General features: G+C 49.2%; 1 protein-coding gene across 1 annotated transcript in view; it reads left to right on the top strand.

Moving 5' to 3' along the window:
• Positions 1 to 24,949, top strand: part of WDFY4 (WDFY family member 4) — a 235,169-nt gene that overhangs the window by 5,726 nt on the left and 204,494 nt on the right. Inside the window, exons 2-3 of the mRNA XM_045570637.1 lie at positions 15,270 to 15,516; positions 24,752 to 24,866. Coding sequence (XP_045426593.1) covers positions 15,286 to 15,516; positions 24,752 to 24,866 — 346 coding nt within the window. The 5' untranslated portion in view covers positions 15,270 to 15,285. The remainder of the gene's footprint in view (positions 1 to 15,269; positions 15,517 to 24,751; positions 24,867 to 24,949) is intronic.

Raw genomic sequence — 24,949 nt, 5'->3', positions numbered from 1 at the left:
CCAGGGGACGGCCAGGGCCTGCCGAGCTGGCCCCGCTGCCCACACGCTCCTTGCTTTGCACTTGCAAGGACAGGTGTCGCCTGCAAAGGTGGATGGGAAAGCGTCTTTCCTCACTACCCCAAGCAGAGCTTTCCGGACCTGGTTCTGGACAGCAGGGAGCCCGCAGCTGCTCGCCCTCTGCGGGGTGGAGGCGGTCTGGGCTCACGTCTGTCCGTGTTTTTTGATCTGTGAGAATTGAGAACTGCTCTCCAACTTAATAACTAATTCCATGAGACATAAGAGATGCCTAACTCCTTACACACCAAAATTGCATTCTTCCAGAAACAGTTGAAAATTTAGTGACTTTTGTATATATTTCTTGACCAAATCATACTTAGAATTTAATAAGCTAAACAGGAGGGTTGTGTCAATAACCAATCCCAGAAATCTTTCATGGCTCACGCCGGAACCAGCTCCAGAGAAGGATAAAGGTGCCGCAGCTTCCCAGTGGTTCTGGGCTGGAGGGCGAGGAGCCCGGGGCGGGTGACAGCGCTGGCCTGGCGGGCTGCAGGGTCAGCCCGGGAGGGACCGGCCAGCTGGTGCCGACCTTGTGCCGAGACTGACCAAGCGGCCTGGTGGCACTCGGCTCTCAGCTCTTCCCGGGGGAGGCGTGTCAAGCTGAGCAGGGATGGTAAAGGGGTGAGATGCTTCGGAGACAGAAAAGTCTGGGTTTGACTTTAATCCTGAGGCTTCTCAGCAGTTAGATTTCAAATAAGTTACTCATTTTCTCTGAGTCTCAGTTTCTTTGAGTCTTACTTTTCTCATCTGTATAATGGGACTAATGATGCCTACCATATACATTTTCTAAGATTAGAGAACACTGATGGTGTTCTTGATTAAATTTTTTAATTAAAATTTTTATTACAGTTGACATACAATATTATTTTGTATTAATCCAGGTGCACAGGATAGCAGCTAGACGATGACACACGGCACATAGTGGTTATGCCATTCTTGTGAAGTAGCATGTCTCACTGGAGACAGCGGTGGAGTAGCTCCCGCATTGGAGAGGCTCCCAGCTCTGGGGCTGAGGTGGTACCTGTGCGGCCACAGGCCGTGTCTCCGTGTGGAGAGGACAGCACAGTTGCAGCTAAGCTTCAGGGTGTGCCTGGGGAAGTGCTCCCCGAGAATGTTCGGGAATGTGGAAGTTGTATACATACCGAGACACAAAACTGGGGCCCTTCCACAGGACACTGTGAGTTCCTGCATTCCGTTAATGTTGCCAAAACCACAGAGGTGTGTGCTGGCCAGGAGGGCAGGGCTGGAGTCAGAAAAAGGAAGTGTGAGGACCTGGTTCCTCACAGTTGGAGTCCCATCTGAGTCTTCAGGGGAATTCCTGCTCTTCTGGGAAACACCTGAGCTGTCTCTTTCTCTCGAGTCGTGTCAGGAGGGTGTAGGGCTCTGGGCTCGGCAGTTCTCTGATGCAGGGGTGGGGTCAGTTCCTAATGGACTGGGTTTGCGTCAACACGAAGGCGATTTTTGGCCAAACCCCAGTTCTCATCCCCGAGCGTCATCGGAGCCCTCCGGGCCCTTCGGTACTGACCACCCTGTGCCCCTGCGCATGTCTCTGGCTGCGGTTTTCCCGCCCGCCTGCTGTGCTGCCCCTGCATGTGCTCTGGTTCTTGCTCTGGAGCAGGGGTCCTCAAACTTTTTAAAGTGGGGGCCAGATCACGGTCCCTCAGAGAGCTGGAGGGCCGGACTATATGAACTACTAATTCCTACTGTAACACCTCGGCTGCGCTCACTGCCCAAAAAACCTGGCGGGACAGATCAGACTCCTCTGCGGGCCGCATGTGGCCCGCGGGCCGTAGTTTGAAGACGCCTGCTCTGGAGCCTTGATCTTGAGAACAGCACTTGTGCTCAGGGCCTGCAGCAAGATACAACCTAGATGACAAGACACTTCTGATCCCCATGGCCCTCTCTGAAGCGTCACCTTGGGTGTGGTCCTCCAGGTGTGGTGCTTGGACCAGCTTCTTTGGTATCACCTGGGATCTTGTTAGAAATAAACATTCTTATCCCAGACTCACTGAATCAGAAGTTCTGGTGCGGATTCCAGAAATCTGGGTTTTATAATCTCTTCAGGCAAGACTGACACATATCAAAGTTTCCAGACCATGGCGTTCAGGCACTCCTGCCCCAGAGGCGGCTGGAGGCTGAGGTCTGCCTATTGGCCTCCAGCGATGCCTGAAGGCTGGCTGCCACCCCAGCGGGACCTGCACAGGCAGGTCTCCAAGCCTGACCTCTGCCAACTCCTTCCTCACCTGGAAAGCTCGACTAGCATGCCCTCCCTGCTAGCCTCCAAGCTCACTGGTGCTCCTGCCCTTTGCACACAGTATGGACAGTGCTCCTGGGGCCTGTGCTACAGGGATTCCATGCTCTTGGCTGCTTTCTATGCATTCTTGGGGCCCATGTTATCCAAGCATTTAAACCTCCTGTTTTCTCTGGTCTTGTCGCATCTCACTGATGTCTCCCCTCCCATACTATGTCCTCACTGCCCAGAGCTAACCCAGATGTGGACACAGAGCTTCTGTAATCAATTGTTACTCCTCTTTCCAACACAGCTGTGTGTGCGGCGTATGTTTACAGGTGTCTTGGGCCAGAGGGATATTCCTGTCCCATCTGGAGATGTGTTACGCTGGGGATAACGCTGAAACTCCATGATGACTCCTTCCTCACTCTCAGGGAGGTCATAAGAGTCACTGGTGTCACTGAACCACTGGGCTCAGAGAGAATTAAATTAGTGTCTACGCAAAGCACTGTGCACAGGGCCCAGTACAGAGTATGAGCTTAATGCATGCTAGTATATTTAGTTTAATCATCAAATCATACCATCTTTTAACATACATCTATCTATCTATCTATCATCTATCTACCCAGTTTCCCCGAAAATAAGACAGTGTCTTATACTAATTTTTGCTTCCAATGATGCACTAGGTCTTATTTTCAGGATATGTCTTATTTTTCCATGAAGAAGAATACGGTACACATTTATTGTTAAATGAAAATAAAGGAAATTTATTACCTGTATACAGTACGGTAGTTGTCAACACAAACCAGACAAACTGTGAATCCTACAGTATCAAGAATTTACTCATTTATTCAATGACAATCATGTCATCATCTTCTGGAACATCATCATAACAATCCAATTCCTGAATTTCCTGGAGAATTTCTTGTGACTCCATTTCTTTCAGAATCAGTGGACCAAATCTCTCATGTTTAGCAATAGCACTGTCTTTAAATGAGTACTTCTTGTCAAGGTAGCCTGCTCGCAGTGCATTTGCAATGCAATTGTCAGTGATTTTCTCCCATGAATTCTTCACCCAAGTCACAACTTCTTGCCGTTTAGGTTTTACAAAGTTTCTGAGACAGAGCCTGGGGGGGGGGGCTTATTTTTGGGGGATGCTTATATTTCACTCAGAAGGAAACCTGTAAGTAGGTCTTATTTTCGGAGGATGTCTTATTTTCAGGGAAACATGGTATCTATCTATCTATCTATCTATCTATCTATCTATCTTTGTTGAGATAAAATATACATAACATAAAATTTGCATTTTTATTTTATTTTTTAAAAAATTATCTTCACTTTTGAAAGTATTAGAAATGCCCCCCTCTCTTTCCCCATTGTCTCCCTCCACCCTGCACCCACCCCTCCTAGGCCTTTACCACACCACTGTGTCCATGGGCTATGTAAAAATGCATTTAAATTCCCTGGTTAATCTCTCTCCACCCCCTCTTCACCCCTGCCTTTCCTCTGAGATTTGTCAGTCTGTTCCATGTTTCTGTGTCTCTGAACCTATTTTGTTCATCAGTTTATTTTGTTCATTAGATTCTACAAATGAGTGAGATCATGTGATTCTTGTCTCTCTCTGACTGGCTTGTTTCACTAAGCATAATACTTCCCAGGTCCCTCTATGCTGTCTTAAAGGGTAAGAGACCCTGCTTTTTCACAGCTGCATAGTATTCCATGATAAAATGTACCACAGCTTTCTTTATCCATTCATCTACTGATGGGCACTTGGGCTGTGTCCAGATCTTACCTATTGTAAATTGTGCTGCTATGAACATAAGGGTGTATATATTTTTTATGGTGGGTGTTTCAGGTTTCTTAGGATATCTTCCTAGAAGTGGGATCACTGGGTCAAATGTCAGTTTCATATTTAATTTTTTGAGGAAACTCCATACTGTTCTCCATAATGGCTGCACCAGTCTGTGTTCTCATCTGTGTTCCCTTTTCTCCACATCCTCACCAGCATTTGTCATTTGTTGATTTGTTGATGGTAGCCATTCTGACAGGAGTGAGGTGATAGCTCATTGTTGTTTTAATTTGCATCTCTCTGAAGGTTGGTGACTTTGAGCATTTTTTCACATGTCCTTTGACCATCTTGGAGAAGTGTCTATTTAGGTCCTTTGCCCATTTTTTTAAATGGATAGTGTGTCTTTTGTTAAGTTGTATGAGTTCCTTATATATTTAAGAAAATTACCCAGATTGGCAAATATGTTCTCCCATGTAGTGAGCTCACTTTTCATTTTATTGATGGTTTCTTTTGCTGTGCAGAATCCTTTTATATGTTCACCTTAGTTTCTCTTTCCTAGGAGATGCATCAAGAAATATATTGTTGCGAGAGATGCACGAAATTTTGCTGCCTATGGTTTCTTCCAAGATTTTTATGGTTTCCTGACTTACAGTTAAATCTTTTATTCATTTTGAGTTTACTCTTGTGTATGGTGTAAGTTGGTGGTCTAGTTTCATTTTTTTGCATGTCCTTGTCCATTTTCCCCACACCATTTATTGAAGAGACTATCTTTACTCCACTGAATGTTCTTGCCTCCTTTGTCAAATATTAAGCACAATGGCTTGGGTTAATTTCTGGGCTCTCTGTTCTATTCCATTGATCTATATGCCTGTTCTTGTGCCAGTGCCAGGCAGTTTTGATTATATTGGCTATATATTATAACTTCATATCTGGTATTGTAACATTTCCAACTTTGTTCTTCTTTCTCAAGATTGATATGTCTCTTTGGGGTCTTTTTGGTTCTAAATAAATTTTTGGAGTATTTGTTCTAGATCTGTGAAGTACAGCATTGCTATTTTAATAGAGATTGCATTGGATCTGTAGATTGCCTTGGATAGTAGGGGCATTTTAATAATGTTGATTCTACCAATCCATGAACATTGTATATTGTTCCACTCGTTTATATCTCCTTCTATCTCTTTTTTCAGTGCCCTGTAGTTTTCTGAGTACAGGTCTTTTATCTTTTTGGTTAAGTTTATTTCTAGGTATCTTAATTTTTTTTTGTTGCAATGGTAAATGAGATTGTTCTTTTAGTTTCTTTTTCTGAGAGTTCATTATTAGAGTATAAAAATGACATAGATGCCTGGATATTAATTTTGTATCCTGCTACATTAACAAATTCATTTATTAAATCTAGTAGTTTTTTATGGTGTTTTTAGGGCTTTCTATGTATTGTATAATATAATGTCATCTGTGAGTAAGGACAATTTTATTTATTTCTTTCCAATTTGGATGACTTTTATTTTTCTTTCTTGTCTGATCGCTGTGGCTAGGACTTCCAGTACTATGTTGAACAGAGTGGTAAAAGCAGACATCCTTGTTTTGTTCCTTGTTCCTGTTTTTATGAGTAATAGTTTTAGTTTTGCCCACAGAATATGATGTTGGCTGTAGGTCTGTTATATATGGCCTTTATTATATTGAGGTTTGATATCTCTGTTACCACTTTGCTGAAAGTTTTTATCAAAAAAACAGTATTGGATTTGTCTAATGTTTTTTTCTGTATCAATTGATACCATTATATGATTTTTTGTTTTCCAATTTCTCTATGTGATGCATCACATTTAATTATTTGGAAATATTGTATCAGGCTTGCATCCCCAGAATAATCCTACTTGGTTATAGTATTTTTAAGGCATGTCTGAATCTTATTTGCTAAACTTTTGTTGAGAATTTTAACATGTATATTTATCAGGGATATTGGCCTGAAATGCTCTCTTAGTAGAGCCTTTATCTGATTTTGGAACTAGGCTAATGTGTGCCTTGTACAAAGAGCTTGGAAGTGTTCCTTTCTCTTGGATTTTTTGGAGTAGTTTGAAGATAGGTGTAAATTCTTCTTTGAAAGTTTGGTAAAACTCCCCTGTGAAGCCATCTGGAATAGGGCTTTTGTTTCCTATGAGTTTTTTGTTTACTGCTTCAGTTTCATCAGTTGTTATTGGCCTATTCAGGTTTTCTGATTCTTCTTGAAGACTGTATTTGCAAGACTGTATTTTTCTAGGAATACATCTATTTCATCCAGATTATTCAACTTTTTGGAATAGTTGTTCATTATTTTTTTATGATCCTTTGCATTTCTTTGGAGTCATTTCTAATTTTGTTTATTTGGGTCCTCTCTCTTTGTTTCTTGATGATTCTGGCTAAAGCTTTATTAATCTTATTTATCTTTTCAAAGAACCAGCCCTTGGTTTCATTGATTTTCTGCATTTTTTTTTCTTTTTTTTTCTTCTCTATGTCATTTATTTCTGCTCAGATCTTTTTTATTTCCTTCCTTCTACTTACTTTGGCTTTTCTTGTTGTTCTTTATAATTCTTTAAGTTTTAGGTTAGATGGTTTATCAGAAGCTTGTCTTATTTATTTATTTATTTATTTATTTTTTAGGTAGACCTATAATGCTATGAACTTCTCCTGAGCCGGGTACTCTAGGAAAGCACCTTGTTTTAGTTACGTGGGTGCTTTTGTTGTAATTGTGTCTTGACTGTTGTTTTCCTGTTTGTGGATGGAATATTCTCTCAGGCTAGCTGACTATGAGACTTACCACCAATGACATCTTTATGCAGGTGATTGTGGATATACTGACAGACAGAACAAAATTCAGCACCATAAAGAAATGAAACAAATGAAACAAAACAGAACAAAACAGAACATACAAAAGACCCCTACAACTACAACAAAAGCCACCAACAGAGAATGAGGAAATAGAGAAAGAATGAGAGAAAATACAGAAAGAAAAATCATGAGAAGAAAACAAAACAAAAGACACCCCCTACCCCCCAAAAAAATGAAGGGAAGGAATATGAAGGAGCATAGGTAAAATAAATAAAATTAGAATAAAGAATAAGGAAGGAAAATTGTTTAAAATAAGATAGAAAGAAAACCACTGAAAGGGAAAATAGAAGAGAAAGTAGATAGACCCAAAATAAGAAAAGGAAAAGAGATGAGAAAGCAGGTGGAAAAAAAAGAGACGAGAAAGAGATGAGAAAGTAGGAAAGGGGAAGGAAAGTCGGTACATGAATGAAATAATAGAGACTAAAATAGTAATAAATCAATGAAGCAGATAGATAAAGATGTATAAAAAAGAAAAAAAAGTGAAGAGAAAAAAAAGGATAGAAAAACAAGTGATATGGCATTTGTCTCAGCTGAGTTTAGTGCCTCCTGCTCATCTAATAACTGGCTGACTATCTGCCAATGCTGGACTTCCAGGAGGTACCTAGGCACGAACCACTGTCAGAAACTGTCCTTCAGTGCAGGGAGGGTGATGCAGACTCAAGGTGCCTAAAGAGAGGCTGGGGGCTGGGGGTGTGAAGCATTGGAGGCTTTCAGTAACCTGTTTGAAGCTTCAGGCGAGGCAGGGTGTGTCTGGCTGCACGTGGGAGAGGCAAGCTGCCATCTAAAGCCTGGGGCCCAGGGCTGGGTCAGTAAGCTTACCCAACTTACCTGGGCTCTACCTCCACCTGCCTTTGCTTGTCAGCTAGTTGTCAATCCTAATATTTCAAAACTCTGTTTCTGAAAGGCTTTAGGTGGAACCAGAAGTCTAGACAGCTAGGTCTCCTGTGAGGGGGAGGTGCTCTTCAGACCTCAGGGAAAGTGGGGGGCATGTCTCCTTGTCCCAGAGGTGGGACATGTCCCCTCTGGCAGTGACCCATGATATTACTCTTCCCTTGGCTGGGCAGAGATCCCCGAACGCAATCCAGAGGACAGTGCTGGAGACCTGGAGTTTCTATCAGCTCTCCCATCGGGGAAAGCACAGTCAGGTTCCCAGAATAGGGGGGCGGATGGCTCATTTCACTTAGTCTAATGTCCCCAATCCAGTCACTGATCTCAGCCCATAGGCATGGCCTCTGAGGCTATCTCCTTTGCAAACACAGTGTGGCAGGCAGGGTTCCTGAGAGGGCAGGGGACAGGCTGGATCCCCTAGGATAGGGTTTTCCCTTTTTCCTGAGCTGTGACTGCTGGGAGTGGCTAACTCCTCTCAGGAAAAATGGCTGTTTGGGTTTGGGGTATAGGACCAGATGCAGAAATCCCAACTGCTGATTTTCCATGTCTCTCTCTAATGCTCCTCGTCCCCTCCAGCCTCTTTTAGGCACCTTGAGTCCGCATCACCCTCCCTGCACCAGAGCTTCTGGTGAGTAGCTGCAAACGAAAATTCCTGAGCTTGGAGTGAAACAAACAAACAAAATCATTTTCTCTCCAAACAGCTCCGGTCTATGGGCTCCAGGCCCTACAGCGGCCAGCAGCCCTGTGGCCTTTCACGGCTGGATGCTCCGAGGTCTGTGGATCTGGGCTCTGGTCCTCTAGGCTGTGGAGCCAGCCTGGGTTCCAGGCCTCTATCGCTGAGGGAACAGAGCCTCCCATAGCCGGGAGCTCCCTCCTCCCTCTTGGGCAGCAGGCCTGCCACCCCTGGGAGCTGGGGCAGCCCTTCTTGCCCTCACCCTGCCTACTGGTCTCCAGGTGGTTTCTGTCCTTCCTGATAGAAGTCTCCTCAGCTGGATCTTAGCTGGTAATTCTGGGTGTATGTTCCCCAGTTCAGTTTTATTTCCACTCTGGCCACGGAGGAGGTACAAGAAAGGTCTGCTGCCAAAGCCGGTTTGGTTCAGTGGTAGAGCGTCAGTCTGCAGACTAAAAGGTCCCGGGTTCGATTCCGGTCAAGGGCATGTACATTGGTTGCGGGCACATCCCTGGTAGGGGGTGTGCAAGAGGCAGCTGGCCAATGTTTCTCTCTCATCGACGTTTCTAGCTCTCTATCTCTCTCCCTTCCTCTCTGTAAAAAATCAATAAAATATATTAAAAAAAAAAAAAAAAGAAAGAAGGAAAGGTCTGCCATTTTCTCCCCCCCAATTTTGCCATGATTAAGTGTGCAGTCCAATGGCATATCCAATTGCTGTGTAACCATCACCAACATCCACCTCCAGAACTCGTTTTAGCTTGCAAAACTGGAACTCTGGCCCCATTGAACAGTAACCTCATATTCCCTTCCTCAATCACCATTCAACTTCCTGTCTGGAGGAATTTGACTACTCCAGGTAACATGTGGTGCAATGATACAGTTTTGTTCTGTGACCTGCTTAGTGAAATGTCCTCCAGGTTCATTCATGTTGTAGCATGTGTCAGAATTTTCTTCCTTTTCCTGGTGAATAATATTCCATGTATGACACACCACATTTTGTTTATCCGTCATCTGTTGATGGCACTTGAATTGTTCCCACCTTTTTGTTATTGTAAATAATCTGATGATCCTCTGTTATTAATTATTTTGGTTATCCTTTTACTTTTTATAACTGTCTATTAGTTCAGTCAATTTGACAAAATGGTTATTTACAAATATTGTTTTTTTTAATTGGATGGAAAAGTGAACCAAAAAGTTGAGAATCAGTCTCTACTTTGACCAACACAAAGGCTGAGGCTGGGAGGACTACTGAGTGAGCCCTCCCCTGGCTTATGTTCACAGGAGCTTTGATTCTCTCCCCAACCTGTGACATTTCTAGGAAGGAGGGCGTGTGGTTAGGAGGAGCATGTGAACGAGGGAGTCAGACACAGCACATGCATGTGGCCTCTTGGGAAGCGAAGGGACCTCTCTGAACCTTGCTCCTAGTGCCCGGAGACACCTGCTGTTTGCTCCTGGGGTGAGTGCTGCTGAGGTAAAGTCAAGCTCAGGATGCAGAGCCACTGTGAGGAGCACTCATCGAGGGAGTCCTCACTGTGTGCATCTACAGTGTCGCCTCTTGTGCTGAGGAGAAACAGGTGAAGGGACCGACACCTCTGCCCCTGTGGTTCTCTCTCCGCTGCAGCACCTGGGTTTTTTTTTTTTTAATATATTTTTTTATTGATTTTTCACAGAGAGGAAGAGAGAGGGATAGAGAGTTAGAAACGACGATGAGAGAGAATCATCGATCAGCTGCCTCTTGCACACCCCCCACTGGGGATGTGCCCGCAACCACGGTACATGCCCTTGACTGGAATCGAACCCGGGACCCTTCAGTCCGCAGGCTGATGCTCTATCCACTGAGCCAAACCAGTCCCGGCAGGGTTTTTATATAGAAACTAGGGGCTCAGTGCATGAATTTGTGCCCCTTGAAAGGAACTGTGGGCCACAAGGCTACAGTGGGCACAGAGGCGGGTCTTGGCTCATCCTCTGCACCCTTTCCCAGCCCCTCCCTCCATGGCCTGTGGTCCCCTGTCTGCCAGCAGCCCTGCTCCCACTGCCACCACTCCCATGTACTGATAGTGCCGGCCCCACTTGCACCCACTGACAGCGCAAAGCCATTGGGGCCAGTGTGAGCAGTGGGTGCAAGTGGTGGTTGCTGCCCTGATTGCCCCTCAGGTGCAGGGGGAGGTGGAGAAACCCTCAGGGGGTGGCAGCCACCACTCACACCCACTGATGGCACCAAGTGATCAGGGCCGGTGCTGGGCTCCAGCAGTGGGTGTGAGCAGCGGCTTTTGTGCTGGCAGCGGGATGTGATGCACGGGAGCAAAGACTTTTCAGTAACCACCAGAGGTTTCTCCCCGATGACAGCAACCACTTGGTCTGGCACCCCCCCACTCATCTACTCCACCATCCCGCCGCGGCCGATGCCCACCATGTTCTCCACTCTGCCACCTACTGCCAATGGCTGTCATGTTCTGTGTGTGCCCCTTGGTGGTCAGTGCATATCATAGCGACCAGTTGTTTGGTTGTTTTGCCTTTCGTTCTATTTGCATATTAGCCTTTTATTATATAGGAAGTTCCCTTCCACCCTCATGTCGTCATCATCCTCATCTATGCTTTTGTCCCTGCAACCACTCACCTATGTTTTTGTCTCTATAATTTTGCCTTCTCCAGGGCATGCTATAAACCGACTCAGACAGTATGTGGCCATTGAGACCAGCTCCAGGACTGTTCTGATCCACCAGGCTGCTGTGGGGTCAGCAGTGCTTCCTATTCGGAGACGCATCCCTCTCTCCCCTCAGGGATGTTTGGGTTGTTTCCAGGCTCGGGCAGCTATGAATGGGTCTACTGTAAGCTTTCTGTTTAGCTTTTACAGAAGCATACATTTCCATGCCTGTAAAGCAGGTACATAGGAGTAGAACTCTTTAATTTACATGTTCAGCTTTCTCAGAAATGGCCCTCAGTCTTCCGAGCGCCTGCGCCTCCACCAGCAGGGTGATGGCGTGGCTGTGCATCCACCAGCAGGGTGATGGCGTGGCTGTGCATCCACCAGCAGGGTGATGGCGTGGCTGTGCATCCACCAGCAGGGTGATGGCGTGGCTGTGCATCCACCAGCAGGGTGATGGCGTGGCTGTGCATCCACCAGCAGGGTGATGGCGTGGCTGTGCATCCCCCCACGGGGACGGAGCGTGTCTGTTGTGAGGACTTGCTGGGGGTGCGCTGCCTCAGGGCGGGCTTACCAGGCCTCCCCGTGAGAGCTGCTGGGCCTCAGGGAGTAGACTCTGGGGTGGCTGTGAGCAAAGCCTCCGTGTGTCTCCAGCTTTTGTCTTTCCCTAACTCCTTTCCAGTTTGCTCTGAGCGTGCAAGCTCCCCTATTAACGGCTGTCCTACCAATGGTGGGCAGAGGGGAGGAAGGCCGGGCCGTCCCTCATGCCGTGTGGGAACTGGAGGGCTGTTATTTCCTCTGAGTGCCTGGCCCAGGCCGGGTCCCCGCTGACGCAGGAGCACATGGGCTCTGTTGCTGTGCAGAGAGGAACTGCAGGGAGCGAAAGGGAAACGGGAAGCTGCATTCTGACCTGTGTCCCCTGGTACCGAGGCCCTGCCCGGGGGCTGGGGTTCCACTCCGAGCTCCACAGAAAGCCAGGGATGAGAGTCAGCAGCTTGCTCTTGCCTCAGGCTCCATGCCACCCTGCAGCGGGCTGCTGCGAGCAGGGTGCCCTGGGCGCTCTAAACCGTCCCAAGCAGAGCGCCGTGGATGCTGCAGATCTGTGCGGGGGGATTGGCGTGGGCTGGGCCAAGGACAGGCTGTGACACCAGAGGGCTCTGCCCACATGGCCACTCCCAGCCTGGCGTAGCTGAGGTCATAGGAAACCCCCTACTGGTGCCCTGATCACAATGCACAGACCCAGTGCCCCTCACCACATCCACCCACAGCTCTCAGCCAGCTCGGGGCCCCTAGCCCCTCTGCCCTGACTCAGGGTCACGCCTCTGTCCTGTTGTCCTGCAGGGGTGGGGGTGAGGGGGGGGCGGGAACTGAATTGCCCAGGGCTGATTTGAGGAGGAGAATCTCGTTCAGAGGGAAGTCACTTGGTCAAGGCCTCACAGCGGCCAGGTGTGCCTGCCATCCAGGCCCAGCTCTGCCTAGTGGCTGCGTGAGTGGCAGGGCCCGGCCGCAGTGCAGGCTGCGGGGCAGGGGTTCGGCCCTCAGCCTGACCCTCGCTGGGAAACAGCTGCTGGCAGAGAGGAAGGCTTTGTCTTTCTTGAAGTCCTGGGATGGCTCAGCCTCCAGTTCTCAGTCCTGCCACAACTGCCTTCTCTCCACCTCCTCCAACTCTCCTCTCAGAGCCTCCCTCGGCCCGGGGCACTGGCAGGGCCTGGTTGGAGCTCAGCGTCTGGGTGCCTCTAGGGCAGAGCAAAAGCCACGCTGTGGGCCGGCTGCGGTGGGCTCTTCCTCAGCGCTGACTGGCAGTGGTTCCCAGGGAGGAGAGCCCTCCGCCCAGGCCTCAGACCCTGCAGGCAAAGCCGTTGGAGGACAGGAAGGTTCAGTGAAGCCACACAAGTAAATGCCAGCACCAAGGTGGTGCCCTTCCCTCAACCCTAAAAATGACAGGGCTGGGCATAGACTCCATGGGCCTGGCCCCTCCAGGGGCCTCTTATTGTCCTGTGTACAGACAGGACACTGAGGCAGGGAGGCGTCGCAAGGGAAATTGAGCAGAGGTTATAGATAGTCAGTTTGTAGAAGAGCAAATCCAAAAGGCTAACGGGCATGTAAAGATGCTCAGCCTCATCAGCAGGTTAGAGAAATGCAAATTAAAATGACAGCATGGGCCCACTTACTACAGTCGGGCTAGCCAAGGTTAGAAAGCTGCCCAGATGGCAGGGGTCCTTCACCTGCCCTGTGGGGCTTGTGGTCTGCTGCAGGCTTTCTGGAGGCATCTTAGCTGCTGGCACGTAATTGGACTGAGCAGGTATAGACCCTGATTAAGCATCCTGCTCCCGTGGTCATAGCCAGAGCCAGCCACATCGGCCCCGGAGGGCCTGCTTGGGGCTGAGGGACAGGAGCAGTGCGGGACGGGAATTGAGGGTAATCTAGCCATCGTCACTGCAGAGCAGCAAGTCAAATAGGCATGTGATGCCCACGTTGTAACATGGGCAGCAGCCAGAGGAAATGAGGCTGACAAACACAGCGCCATGTGGTTAGGCCTGAAGACAGTGCTGAGTGCAGCAGTGCCCGGCAGAGGAGACGCAGGCCATTCAGGGAGCTGAGATGAGTGCATCCAGGGCAGGGTGGGGAAAAGGGGAGTGGGTGGGCAAATGGAGGGTCAAGGAATAAATGAATAAACAAAGTCAGAGAGGAGACTGACTGGCCCAGGTCAGGGGTCAGAGAAGAGGCTGTGCTGGGGCTGAGGAGTGTGAGGCACCCCCCACCCCTGATCTGTTTCTAAGGGTCAACCCAGAATAGGAAACAAATAAATCCCCCAGACAACCCACCACCAAAAGCACAGGTGTAAATAAAAAATGTTTGCCTCACATGTGTTTTTAGTAAGCTATATATCCACAGAAGCAGAACTATCAGGAGCCATTTTTCTGGGTGTGGCCAACCTTGATATTCTTCCCAATCTTTTGTTCCTCCTCAGTGTTCAATATTGTACTTACATGGGTTTGTAAAAAGGAAATGATTTCTGAAAGTGAGGTTTGACTAGTAGATAGTGTGATAGAAGGGCCAGGGACGCATGGAGTTTTGTACATAAAGAACAAGAAAGTTCTAAAGAGTCGATGGTTAGTCTGTCTGGTCACGTGATTCTGAGTTGACTGCCATGCCCGTCTGTGAAATAAAAATAAAGCAGGAGGCCATCTCCATGGCTGTAGCCCAGAGCAAAACGCTGGTGATCCCACTGTGCTGTCCCCCCGGGCTCCCACCTGTGAGCAGTGGCTGCTGTTTGCTGGCCGGGCTCCTGGGACTCTGCCTGGTGATGCTGTGGTTGGGGGGAGGGCTACTTGCAGGGAGCTGGACAATCTGGGAGCTTCCTACACTCAACAAACACACAGCAAACAAACCTTCCTGTGCTGAGCCATTCGTGGCAACTGAAAAGCCAAGGACACAGACAAAATGGACCTTCTCCGTGTCACTCTCTGCGGGTCAGTCGGGCTGGTTTGACGGTGGCAGCTGTCGCCCTGTGCCTCCTGCCCCGAGGTCCCCAGCTTGCACAGCTTGCTCCTGTTCACACTGAGAGGAGCACTTTCCAGTTAGGGTAGGGGTTTAAGAAGTCGTTTCGAGGACAAAGTCTCTAAAAATATGAGTGCGAACCAAATAATGCTGAGAATGAAGAAGCTATCTCCTAATTTAGACACATGGGGTGGAAGGAAGTTATAATTGAAGACATAGAACCACTTGCTTCTACAAATTCTGGTGAGATAGTTTACACTCAGTCTTTTGGAAGAGGAGAAGCACCAGGTCGTAAGAGAACAAGCTTTGGGGTTAGAGTTTGCATCTCAGCTACACATCCAGCTGCTCGTATGCCTCTGGCCCCGTTGTTTCCTGACCACTCAGAGAAAATCAGAGTGTCCAACTCATGCGAATCTGTGCAGAAAGCCCGGCCCATAATAGGCTGTCAATCTCTGTGGGTCACATCGGAATCTCTTTGAAATGTCTTCCTATTTTAGCCGGTTTCAGATTCTGAGAGGAACCAGCTTCAGTAGGAACTGGGCTGAATGGCGCAGGACCTGTCCCAGCGCCTGCGGCAGCAGGAAGTGCTGTGACGGGACTTCTCATCTTGTTTTTGTTCTGAGTGCAGAGCCGGTTGCTGAGGCATGGAGGCAGACGGCGTTCCGAAGGCTGAAGGTGGAGCTGAGGATCCAGGTCCCCAGGCTGGCCGGCCTGCTGCTTCTCAATCTGACTCCCCCGCCGGAGTGCAGACCCCGGGCCCCACGGCTCTCTGGGAGACCGTAGAGAGGAAGTTTCTGGAATATCAGCAGTTGGCTCACAGGAGCCCAGCTGACCGTCAGGAGAGCCTGCTGCGCCTTCTCCCGCTGTTCCTAAAGGTCAGTGCTGTTATTTTTGATGCTGCATCCCCACACAACGCTCTGGGGTACTTGTGGGATGACTGGAAGCTGAGTTGATTGGTTTTCATATCATCGGAGTGGTCTCTGGCTGCTCAGAGGAGAAGCTGTGCTGTGCTGTTCAATAACGAGTCAAGCGAGGCTCATCTCCAGGCAGGGGAGGGCCGGGAGGGCGAACAGATGACTCCGGAGTGCTGTTATCCCTTCAGCGAGGAGATGTATTGTTCAGTCGCATCCCCGCTCGAAGCCAGAGAAGAGACCAGCTCCTCCGGGAGCTAGGAAAGGAGTCTGTGTCTGGAGACAGGAGTCACAGGATGGCTAATCATCTCAAACACCAGTCATGCCAGACCAGAACCTCAGGTGCCAGAACACCAGGTCGTGCCAACTGTGCAAACGGAGGTGCAATCTGTGGGAGCATGCACAGTGCTCCCTCCCACAGCCACAGACGCCGGGCGAGTCCACTGGGCTGGCGCTCTGGCTCGTGGCAGCTGCTGGTGGCAGGTGGCAGCTGGTGGTGACAGCTGGTAGCAGTTGGTGGTGGCACTTAGCAGCTGGTGGAAGCTGGTGGTGACTGGTAGCAGTGGCAGCTGGTGGTGGCAGCTGGTGGTGGCAGCAGGCGGCAGCTGGTGGTGGCAGTTGGCAGCTGGTGGTGGCAGTTGGCAGCTGCTTGTGGCTGGTAGCAGTGGCAGCTGCTAGTGACAGCTGGTGGTGGCAGTTGGCAGCTGGTGGCAGCTGCTTGTGGCAGCTGGTGGCAGCATGAGCACAAGGCTTTTCTTTGTTGTCTCGGAACTGAGCTCCTTGAGGTGAGATTTGCCTCATGTTGACTCTACTGAAGACTATTGTACCATTGGAAATGTATCTTTTATGAGGACTTAGTTTTTACTTGACTATTGATTTTGAGTTATTATTAAAAAATACACCACTAGCAGAAACCGGTTTGGCTCAATGGATAGAGCGGACTGAAAGGTCCCAGGTTCGATTCCGATCAAGGGCATGCACCTTGGTTGCGGACACATCCCCGGTGGGGAGTGTGCAGGAGGCAGCTGGTCGATGTTTCTCTCTCATCGATGTTTCTAACTTTCTATCCCTCTCCTTTCCTCTCTGTAAAAAAAAAAAATCAATAAAATAGCCAAAACCAGTTTGGCTCAATGGATAGAGCATTGGCTTGGGGACTGAAGGGTCCCAGGTTTGATTCCGGTCAAGGGCATGTACCTTGGTTGCGGGCATATCCCCAGTAGGGAGTGTGCAAGAGGCAGCTGATCAATGACTCTCATCGATGTTTCTAACTCTCTATCTCTCTCCCTTCCTCTCTGTACAAAATCAATAAAATATATTTAAAAAATATATATATATATAAAATACACCTCTAGCTGAAACCAGTTTGGCTCAGTGGATAGAGCGTCGTTCTGCGGACTGAAAGGTTCCAGGTTTGATTCTGGTCAAGGGCATGTACCTTGGTTGTGGGCACATCCCTGGTAGGGGGTGTGCAGGAGGCAGCTGGTCGATGTTTCTCTCTCATCTATGTTTCTAGCTCTCTGTCCCTCTCCTTTCCTCTCTGTAAAAAAATCAGTAAAAAATATATATTTAAAAAATACACCTCTAGTCAAAGAGCAGAGAATATGGACTATCTTTCACGCTGAAAATAGACTGAGACAGATGGTTTTATTGGAAACCCCTTTGCTAATGTTCCATCTAACTTATTAACCAGAAATATTTAAGGGTTTCCAAAGATGACTTAGGCATTGAACAGTTAGGCATGTTCTTGTTAAAAAACACACCACACATGCCAAGAAACTTGTTCATTAAGTCATTGCTTTCCTCCCCGATTGGGACTTGTACTCCCCATTCATCCCAGGCCACAGGTTGGGTAACTGGGATGCTGGGACCGTACTGGAAAGAAGGCCTGGGCTAGCAGATGGCTCAGGTTTCATTTCTAGCCTCCCTGCCCTGACAGCCCAGTGTTTGGGAGACAGCTCAGTCTCACCCGTTTTCAGATCAGTGTTCACTGTTGCCTTCTGAGAGGGGCACCGTGCGCAGGCTCCCTCCCTTCCCCACCCAGTGAGAGTTCCCAGCTTGTGTGGGCTGGTCTGCGTGCTGTGTCTTTCCCCCCAGCCCGGCAGCCCGGCTCTGATGAAAGAGCTCTGAGTCCGAGAGCCAGGGCTTGGCACTCGCTTGCCCTCTGGGTCGCTGCTTTGAGAATTCCTTCATTTGTTCTACAAAGTGTATGAAGCATCTAGACTAGGGGTGTCAAACTCAATCAGAGAAGGGGCCAAAATCTAAAATCCAGCCTAAATCGAGGGCCAAATGGTTTACTGAACAGTCATAAACTGTCATTGTGATGGAAACGCAGCGGAGTGCAGTGATGACAGTGCGGTGCGGGCCACATTGCAAGGCCTGGCCGGACGGATTTGGCCCGCGGGCCTTGTGTTTGACACATGTGATCTAGACTCTGTCCCAGTGCCTGGGCTCTGAGAATAAAAGAGACTACTATAAGTGAACCTTGATATTGGTCCTGGTTTCCCAAACCTTGTCCTGGTAGTTGCAGGCATCATGGCCCATGCATTCAACCAAAGAGAAAGTTAGGAAATATTCCTGACCCTCAGCTTCTCATCTGTAAAGGGTAGTGAGTAGCTCTTGGCCAGGAGATTGAGAGTGGATAAGATGATAATAGTGAAGTCCAGGGCACATGGAAGCAGACACCATCCCGATGACCTTCCCACCAGCTTCCAGAACCCTCACTGCCACGTTCAGTCTGAGGCCTTGTCACCACAATTCCCCAAACCATGGACACCTGCCTGCTCGAAGCCCCTGGAGTCCACCTCTGGGAACCCTGGAGAAGCAGGATATTATGGGCTTTCCATCATCTCTAAACATCGGCATTTTTTTAAGTCCACATGCCTACAAACATGCTATTTCCCATAAGTGCTGGCGAAAGCCAGAGTCAGAGCCAGTGCCCTCAGGCTCTTAATGAAAAGCTGGCGGTGGGAAAAAGCGGGGATGGAGGAGGTGTGCAGGTAAAAGCTGAGCTGCAGATGAGGACAGGAAACTGCTGCTGGAACAGGTCCTTGTGTTCAGGCTTGTAACCGCTCTCATTTGGGTTTTACATCTATGGGACAGTGTTCTTCAAGGTTGTCTATGAAGACCTTGGAACTATCAGGACTTAAAGTTATGCCATGTCCTGTGGAATGTGGCCACTGACCTCAAAGCCTTATGCATGTATTGGTTGTCATGGAAACCATGTCCCAAAGGGGCTCAGACTCCTAAGCAGGTTTAAGAGAGTCCTGGAATACTTTGTTTGGTGGGTCGAAGTTCTCTATACCTAGGTCTTTTCATTTTGGGCCAAAGGAAAATTAACTTGATCTGGAATATTCTTTGTCCTAACAAAATGAACACAATAAATTTTTGAATTGTTGCCCTTACTCAGAAAGGGTTATGTCCGTGGGTAATGGAATCTTATCACACTGGGCCAGACTCTATCAGACCCATCACAGAAGGGGTGGTTCATGTAGGGCTTGGGGAAGGTCATGGTGAAGGTCACGTCTGCCCCACCTCAGGGGCCGCCACTTGCCTGGTCCTGGTGCCTTGCAGAGCTGACTCCCCAGAGGAGCTTCTGTGGCATCTTCTCCCCAAATAACTTCCCTTTAGCCTCTAGCTTCTCTTATATCTGACTCCTCTCTCATATCTGACTCCTCCAAACCCACAACAAGGACACTCGTCCCCGCACCCCTGCCATTGTTCACATGTACATCTGCATGAGCTGTTAGGCAGGTACCAATATGGTTGGTTACACATTAAATTTTGTCCCAGCATCTCATCACCAGAGTTAAGAACAATTTAGTGTGTGAAGGAGTGAAGGAGTGAACCTACTCAGCGTTTGGCTGCTGTCTTGATAAAAAGGAATTGCCTGGTGGAGACTCAGGGCACTGCAACCCCAGCAGGGAGCTGCCCTGAGGGGAGGAGTCAGACACAAAGTTTCCAGTGAACTGAGGCTCCTCCACCAGGCCCATCACTCCCTGTGGGAGGTCCTGGTGCAGGCCTCAGCCAGGGCTGCAGCTAACAATACTCACCCAGCTCTAACTCAACCAGGCATTTGCTCCGTGTTTACAAGCCCTCACACTAATGCTGGGAAGTGAGTGCCATTCGTATCCCACTTTATAAACAAGCAAGGAGAGGGTTAGAGATGTTACATAATAGTGGAGAGCAGCACCTAGCTTGGCCAGTCTGCGCAGGCCTGTGTGGTGAACCACTGGGTTCTCTCAGACCGTGCTGTGAAGCCCAGCAGAGCAAAGCACATCTGTTATTTCCTACCCTTAGCCCCCTGGACAGGTGTCTGCCTGGCTAGTGCCTTCGCTCCCTTTGGGTACAAGAAGATGCTATCCCTCCATATAGGAAGTGAGGGTGGCTGCCTCCAGGTGCAATGGGAGGAGGGTGGTGCCTCCAGGTGCAGACTGAGAGGGTGGCTGCCTCCAGTTGAGACTCAGGGAGGATGGTTGCCTCACACAGGAAACAGCACAGAGCCAATGGCTTCTCAGTGGGCCACGCAGTGCTCTCAGGAGGGGTGAACGGACTGCCATTCTTTTCCTGCCAAGAGCCTTGGGCTTTGCTCTTCCGGAACCTTTCCCCTCTGGACTGCTGACCCGGAGAAGGCACTCCGCTGGCCAGCACGGCAGATCCTGCTGGCTTTCAGTCGAGTCTGCTCTGAGGCAAAGGGAACCACTGCAGGCCCTCACGGGGCACAGAGACATTCCATAATAATAGCCACGGGCCAGCTAGAGCTGTAGATGCAGTTGTGGGAGACAGTTCTTAGAATACATGCTTGGAGAGAGAGCAGGCGGTGTGCTAGGGACTCCCCAGCAATGATTGTAAAATTCCTCCCTGCCCGGGACAGACAGCAGGGGCTGGAGCAACATGGAGAAGACAAAAGGAGCCTGTGGCTGCGAGTGCTGCCAAAGAGTTCACACAGCTGCCTTCGGGAGGCAGCACCGTGTCCCTGCCCGTGACGCCACGTGGGTTTGTGATGGCGTGGCTAATAGAATGAGGCACAAGTGACATTTCCAGACCCCGAGAGCCTTATAGCTTCTCCTGTCACTTGGAATACTCATTCTTAGAACCCTGCTACCATGCTGTGAGGAAGACCAAGCAGCCCCACATACAAACCTACATGGAGGGAACCCAAAGCCCCTGGTCTTGTAGCCACACTTGCTGCCCGCAGCCAGCACCACCTCTCCAGCCCTGTGAATGCCCCATCTTGGAGGAGGGTCTCTCTGCTCCTGTCAGCTGCCCCATCTGGCTGAGGCGAGGAATTGCTGCCTGCCGAACACTGACCAAACACTGCCCTTGACCCAAATAGATGATTGCTGTTATTTATTAATTTATGTATTTATGTATTTATTTTTAAATATTTTATTGATGTTTTTACAGAGAGGAAGGAAGAGGGAGAGTCAGAAACATGGATGAGAGAGAAACATCGATCAGCTGCCTCCTGCACACCTCCTACTGGGAATGTGCCTGCAACCAAGGTACATACCCTTGACCGGAATTGAGCCCAGGACCCTTCAGTCCGCAGTCCTATGCTCTATCCACTGAGCCAAACCCGCCAAGGCTAATTGTTATTTAAGCCACTCAATTCTAGTTGGTTTGATGAGCAGAACAGTGGGCAACATGAGGATGAACATATTCAATTCCTAGTGTGGAATGATTGTACTCTGAAGGGAGAATGTGTGTGCATGTGTGTATATATATGTGTGCACAGGTGTGCATGTACGCAGGCACATGTTCTGAGGTTAACTGGCCAGGGGTGCTGAGTCCGTGCCATTTAATGTGGTTAGTCATACTCTTGGAAATTAAGCATAGACCCAGCTGCCCATGGGTGAGAGGTAAGTAACGTTAAGTGCAATAACAAGGATGACCAATGATTATTTCCAAGTGTGGTGTCCAGAGACGCTGGGGAGGGTCATCACCCCTCCTTGTCCATCTGAGTCTACTCCCCCAGAGCAGGGCCTGGGGCATGATGTAGTCCCATTTTGGGAAAACAGCATTTTGGTTGTGCTGACAAAATGTTAGTGCGTGGCTTTTTTTCTTTTTTTTATTTTTTTTTTTACTCACAAAGGAGAGAGTAACCGTGGCACTAGCAGGGGCATTCATGTCAGGGCTTGAAAGTGTTTTGAGCCCTGAAGACAGAGCACCCGGCGTGAGGCGGAAGCAGCAGTGACAGGGACCCACAGGCTGCCTGCATTCCGGAGCGGCTTCTCTCATCTCCTCTCAGCACTTGTCCTTCCTTGTTTTCCACCAGCCAGCCTCGCTTCCTCCCTCTTCCTTCTACCAGACGTGGTGGTGCAGCTCAGATAATGTGAGCAAATGGAAGGTTTTTAAAATATTGAGCAATATTCTCCCAGCATGCAAGTCCCAGTTTGAGAAAAACATTGAGGTCCTTCGGAAGCTGCCTTCACTCTCTGGGGTCTCCAGGGCATCCTCAGTAAGTGGCTGCCTCCTCGGAACAGCACCCCAGCGGCCTGGACGAGTTGAGGCGGCTCCCAGAAGCGCCCCCCAAGTCCCAGGAAGCAGTGTGCCCGGGGAGCTGGCTGAGGGTACAATTACCGTTCAGCTCGCTGGGGCCCAATTTGCTTTATTGTAGCGCTGCCTGGGGCCCCACTGCTCCGAGGCGCTCTGGTGCTCTGAGTCAATCGCCTACAAGTGGTCTTGGAGGGGTTTGCCAGCGCAGGGAGTAGGGGCAGGGCTGGCTAGAAAGACAGAACTTTTCCCGAGGAGGAAAATGATCTTACCACAGAAGTTCCTGGTCAAAGGACTGACTTTTCCTTTTAGGGATTTAAGTTTCCGAGGGCTGTGGGTCCCCAGGTGGGAGCCGTGCATTTCTTAGCCAGGCCATGTGCATGCTTCTTAGGACCCGTGAGGTGCACCGGCTCCTCGCGCTGCGGCTCCGCTGTGCTCGGGGCCTCTGGGAGCAATAACAATGCCGGCCTCAGAGGCTGTTGTGAGGATTCGTGGAAACAACCCAGCTAAGTGTTTGGGCCAGCGTCTGCACACGACCAGCACGCAGTGCATCTGGCCATCACTCAGCAGACTGTGGGTTTCATAGCCATGTGCTCCCTTATCCAGTATCTGTTGAAGGTCTACCATATGCAGCAGTGCTTGGCATTTATCCAGCATTTTTATGGTCTTAGCATGGTTCTGATGGACTTCTTTTTTATTTATAGAGGAAAGAGGCAACTGATTATGGGCAGAAAATTAAAAAAAACGATTTTCAGGTGCAAAGCTTTTTTAAAAACAAAATGAATACTCAGGTTCTCACTGCCCAACATAAAGTGAATCACACATTTCAGACAGACTAAAGCCGCTATGCAGCGCAGGCGCCCCTCACCGCCCTTCTCCCTTGAAAGCCCTGCCTGCTGGTCACGGGCTACATGCACATCCTGGCTATGCCCACCTCCTGACATGCTTCCGCAGCGGGCTTTCCCCATCCACATCCCGTGCTGGGGCTTACACCCACTGAGGCTGCACTGTTCTCAGTGCTGTGCGGTGCCCTTATATGCTAGTAAATGTGCCATCAATTATTCATCTGTGGCCCTACCTGTGAGCATTCAGTCATTCTAGTTTTTAAAAAATATATTTTATTGATTTTTTTTTTACAGAGAGAAAGAGAGAGGGACAGAGAATTAGAAACATCGATGAGAGAGAAACATCAATCAGTTGCCCCCTGCACACCCCTTTTTGGGGATGTGCCCACAACCAAGGTATATGTCCTTGACCGGAATTGAATCTGGGACACTTGAATCCACAGGTCGATGCTCTATCCACTGAGCCAAACCAGTTTTGTCTGGTTTTTCCAGTTTTTCATGATCACCATTAATGATGCAGCCATACCTCCTGTCCGAGCCTCCACGTGCACAGGTGCCGACCTTTCTTCAGGGGGGAGGGCTAGGGTGAGGACATGCGCCCCTATAACGTTCTTGGCTGGTCAGCTGCTTCTTCAGAGAGGTTCCTCCTCGTCCCTCCCCCAGCAGAGCAGGGCAGCCGGGCCCCTCGCCCTCACCTACACACCACCAGGCTTCCCACTCTTACCGACTCGAAAAGTGTGATCTATCTCATTGTGGTCTTCATTTGCATTTTCCCAATCATCAGTAATTTGCCATTTATTTTATCCTTTATTAGTGACCTGTTTCATTGGCCTGTTTTTTTAAAAATCAGGCTGTTTGTCTTTACCTGATAAATTTGTAGCGGTCTGGATATCATTGATTTGTCAGTTCTATGCATTGCATATATGTTCTACCAATCTGTGGCTTGCCTCCTCATTTTGTATATAGCATCTTTTAATATAGAAAGGGTTTGTTAAGGCTTTGGATTTTAACAACTACAGAATCTGTAGCAAGGAAACACATTGAAATGACTTCTCTTCGGAGTTTGATGCCTATTCACCTTCAGTAGAAGGAGGATTTCAGTTTAAAAAACCTGGTCAGAGCTTTGGGCAGGAATATAACTTATCTGGCTAATGAATGAGTGCAGTGAATGGGAGGCCAGCAAACTGCATGTTACAGCAACCCCTGGTGACCAGGAATGCCCAAGGCGCCCTGCCTTCCTGGTGAGCACCAAGGGTGGGAATTCCTGAACTCAAGTCCTGGCATAGGACTAGCCTCTTCTCCGCCTGTGCCCTGAGGGTCTCCTCCCCCCAGGACTAGCCTCCTCTCTGCCTGTGCCCTGGGGAGTCTTCCCCCAGGACTGGTGAACTGGGCCTGTGACACATAGCAGGAAGGCAAAGACGGGTGGAAGAGCCAGCCTAGAAGCAGGATAACTAGGAACCAGGGGAAATTCAGAAAAGAGGAGCACCAGTGGGACACAGTACCTTATGGGGTGAGGAAGGTGAGGAAAGGGGCCTAGAGACCCTCTTGGAGTTCCCAAGACGGCAGCTGGGTGACTGGCCAGGACCCTCTGGGAGAGGAGGTGCAGCGGGTTCGAGGCACTGCATTCGGTGATGTATGCCTGAGGTTTAAGGAGTGCGAGTTTGTAGGTTGGAGCCCAGCGGAGAGCTGGGGATTCGCAGGCATGAGGGATGGTGGGGGAGGAGGGTGTAGTGGGAGGTGGAAGGCGGGCAGTAGCTTTTGGGTGCACTGGGGAGGCGTTGAGCCTTTGGTGAGGGGTGGCAGGGAGAGAGGAAGGTGACTAAAGCTGTGACGTCTCTGACCAAGCTATTCTGTGCTTTCAGGCCTGGGAGCGCTCCGCGGGGATCATCTGCTTCCCCAGTCTGCACGGGCTGGCCAGGGAAGTGTCCAGCCAGCTCGCCCAGGAGATCCAGAAGGCTCTGTTGGGAAAGCCCGCGGGTGAGTGCAGAGCAGCCCTGTACCTGTGGGGGCAGCCACTCTGAAGGCCTCCGGGCTCTGCTCTGTCCTTCTGCTTTCCAGTT

This window comes from Pipistrellus kuhlii, unplaced genomic scaffold (assembly GCF_014108245.1).
Source record: "Pipistrellus kuhlii isolate mPipKuh1 unplaced genomic scaffold, mPipKuh1.p scaffold_m20_p_35, whole genome shotgun sequence".
Lineage (NCBI taxonomy): Eukaryota > Metazoa > Chordata > Mammalia > Chiroptera > Vespertilionidae > Pipistrellus > Pipistrellus kuhlii.
This window is presented reverse-complemented; position numbering and strand designations above follow the sequence as displayed.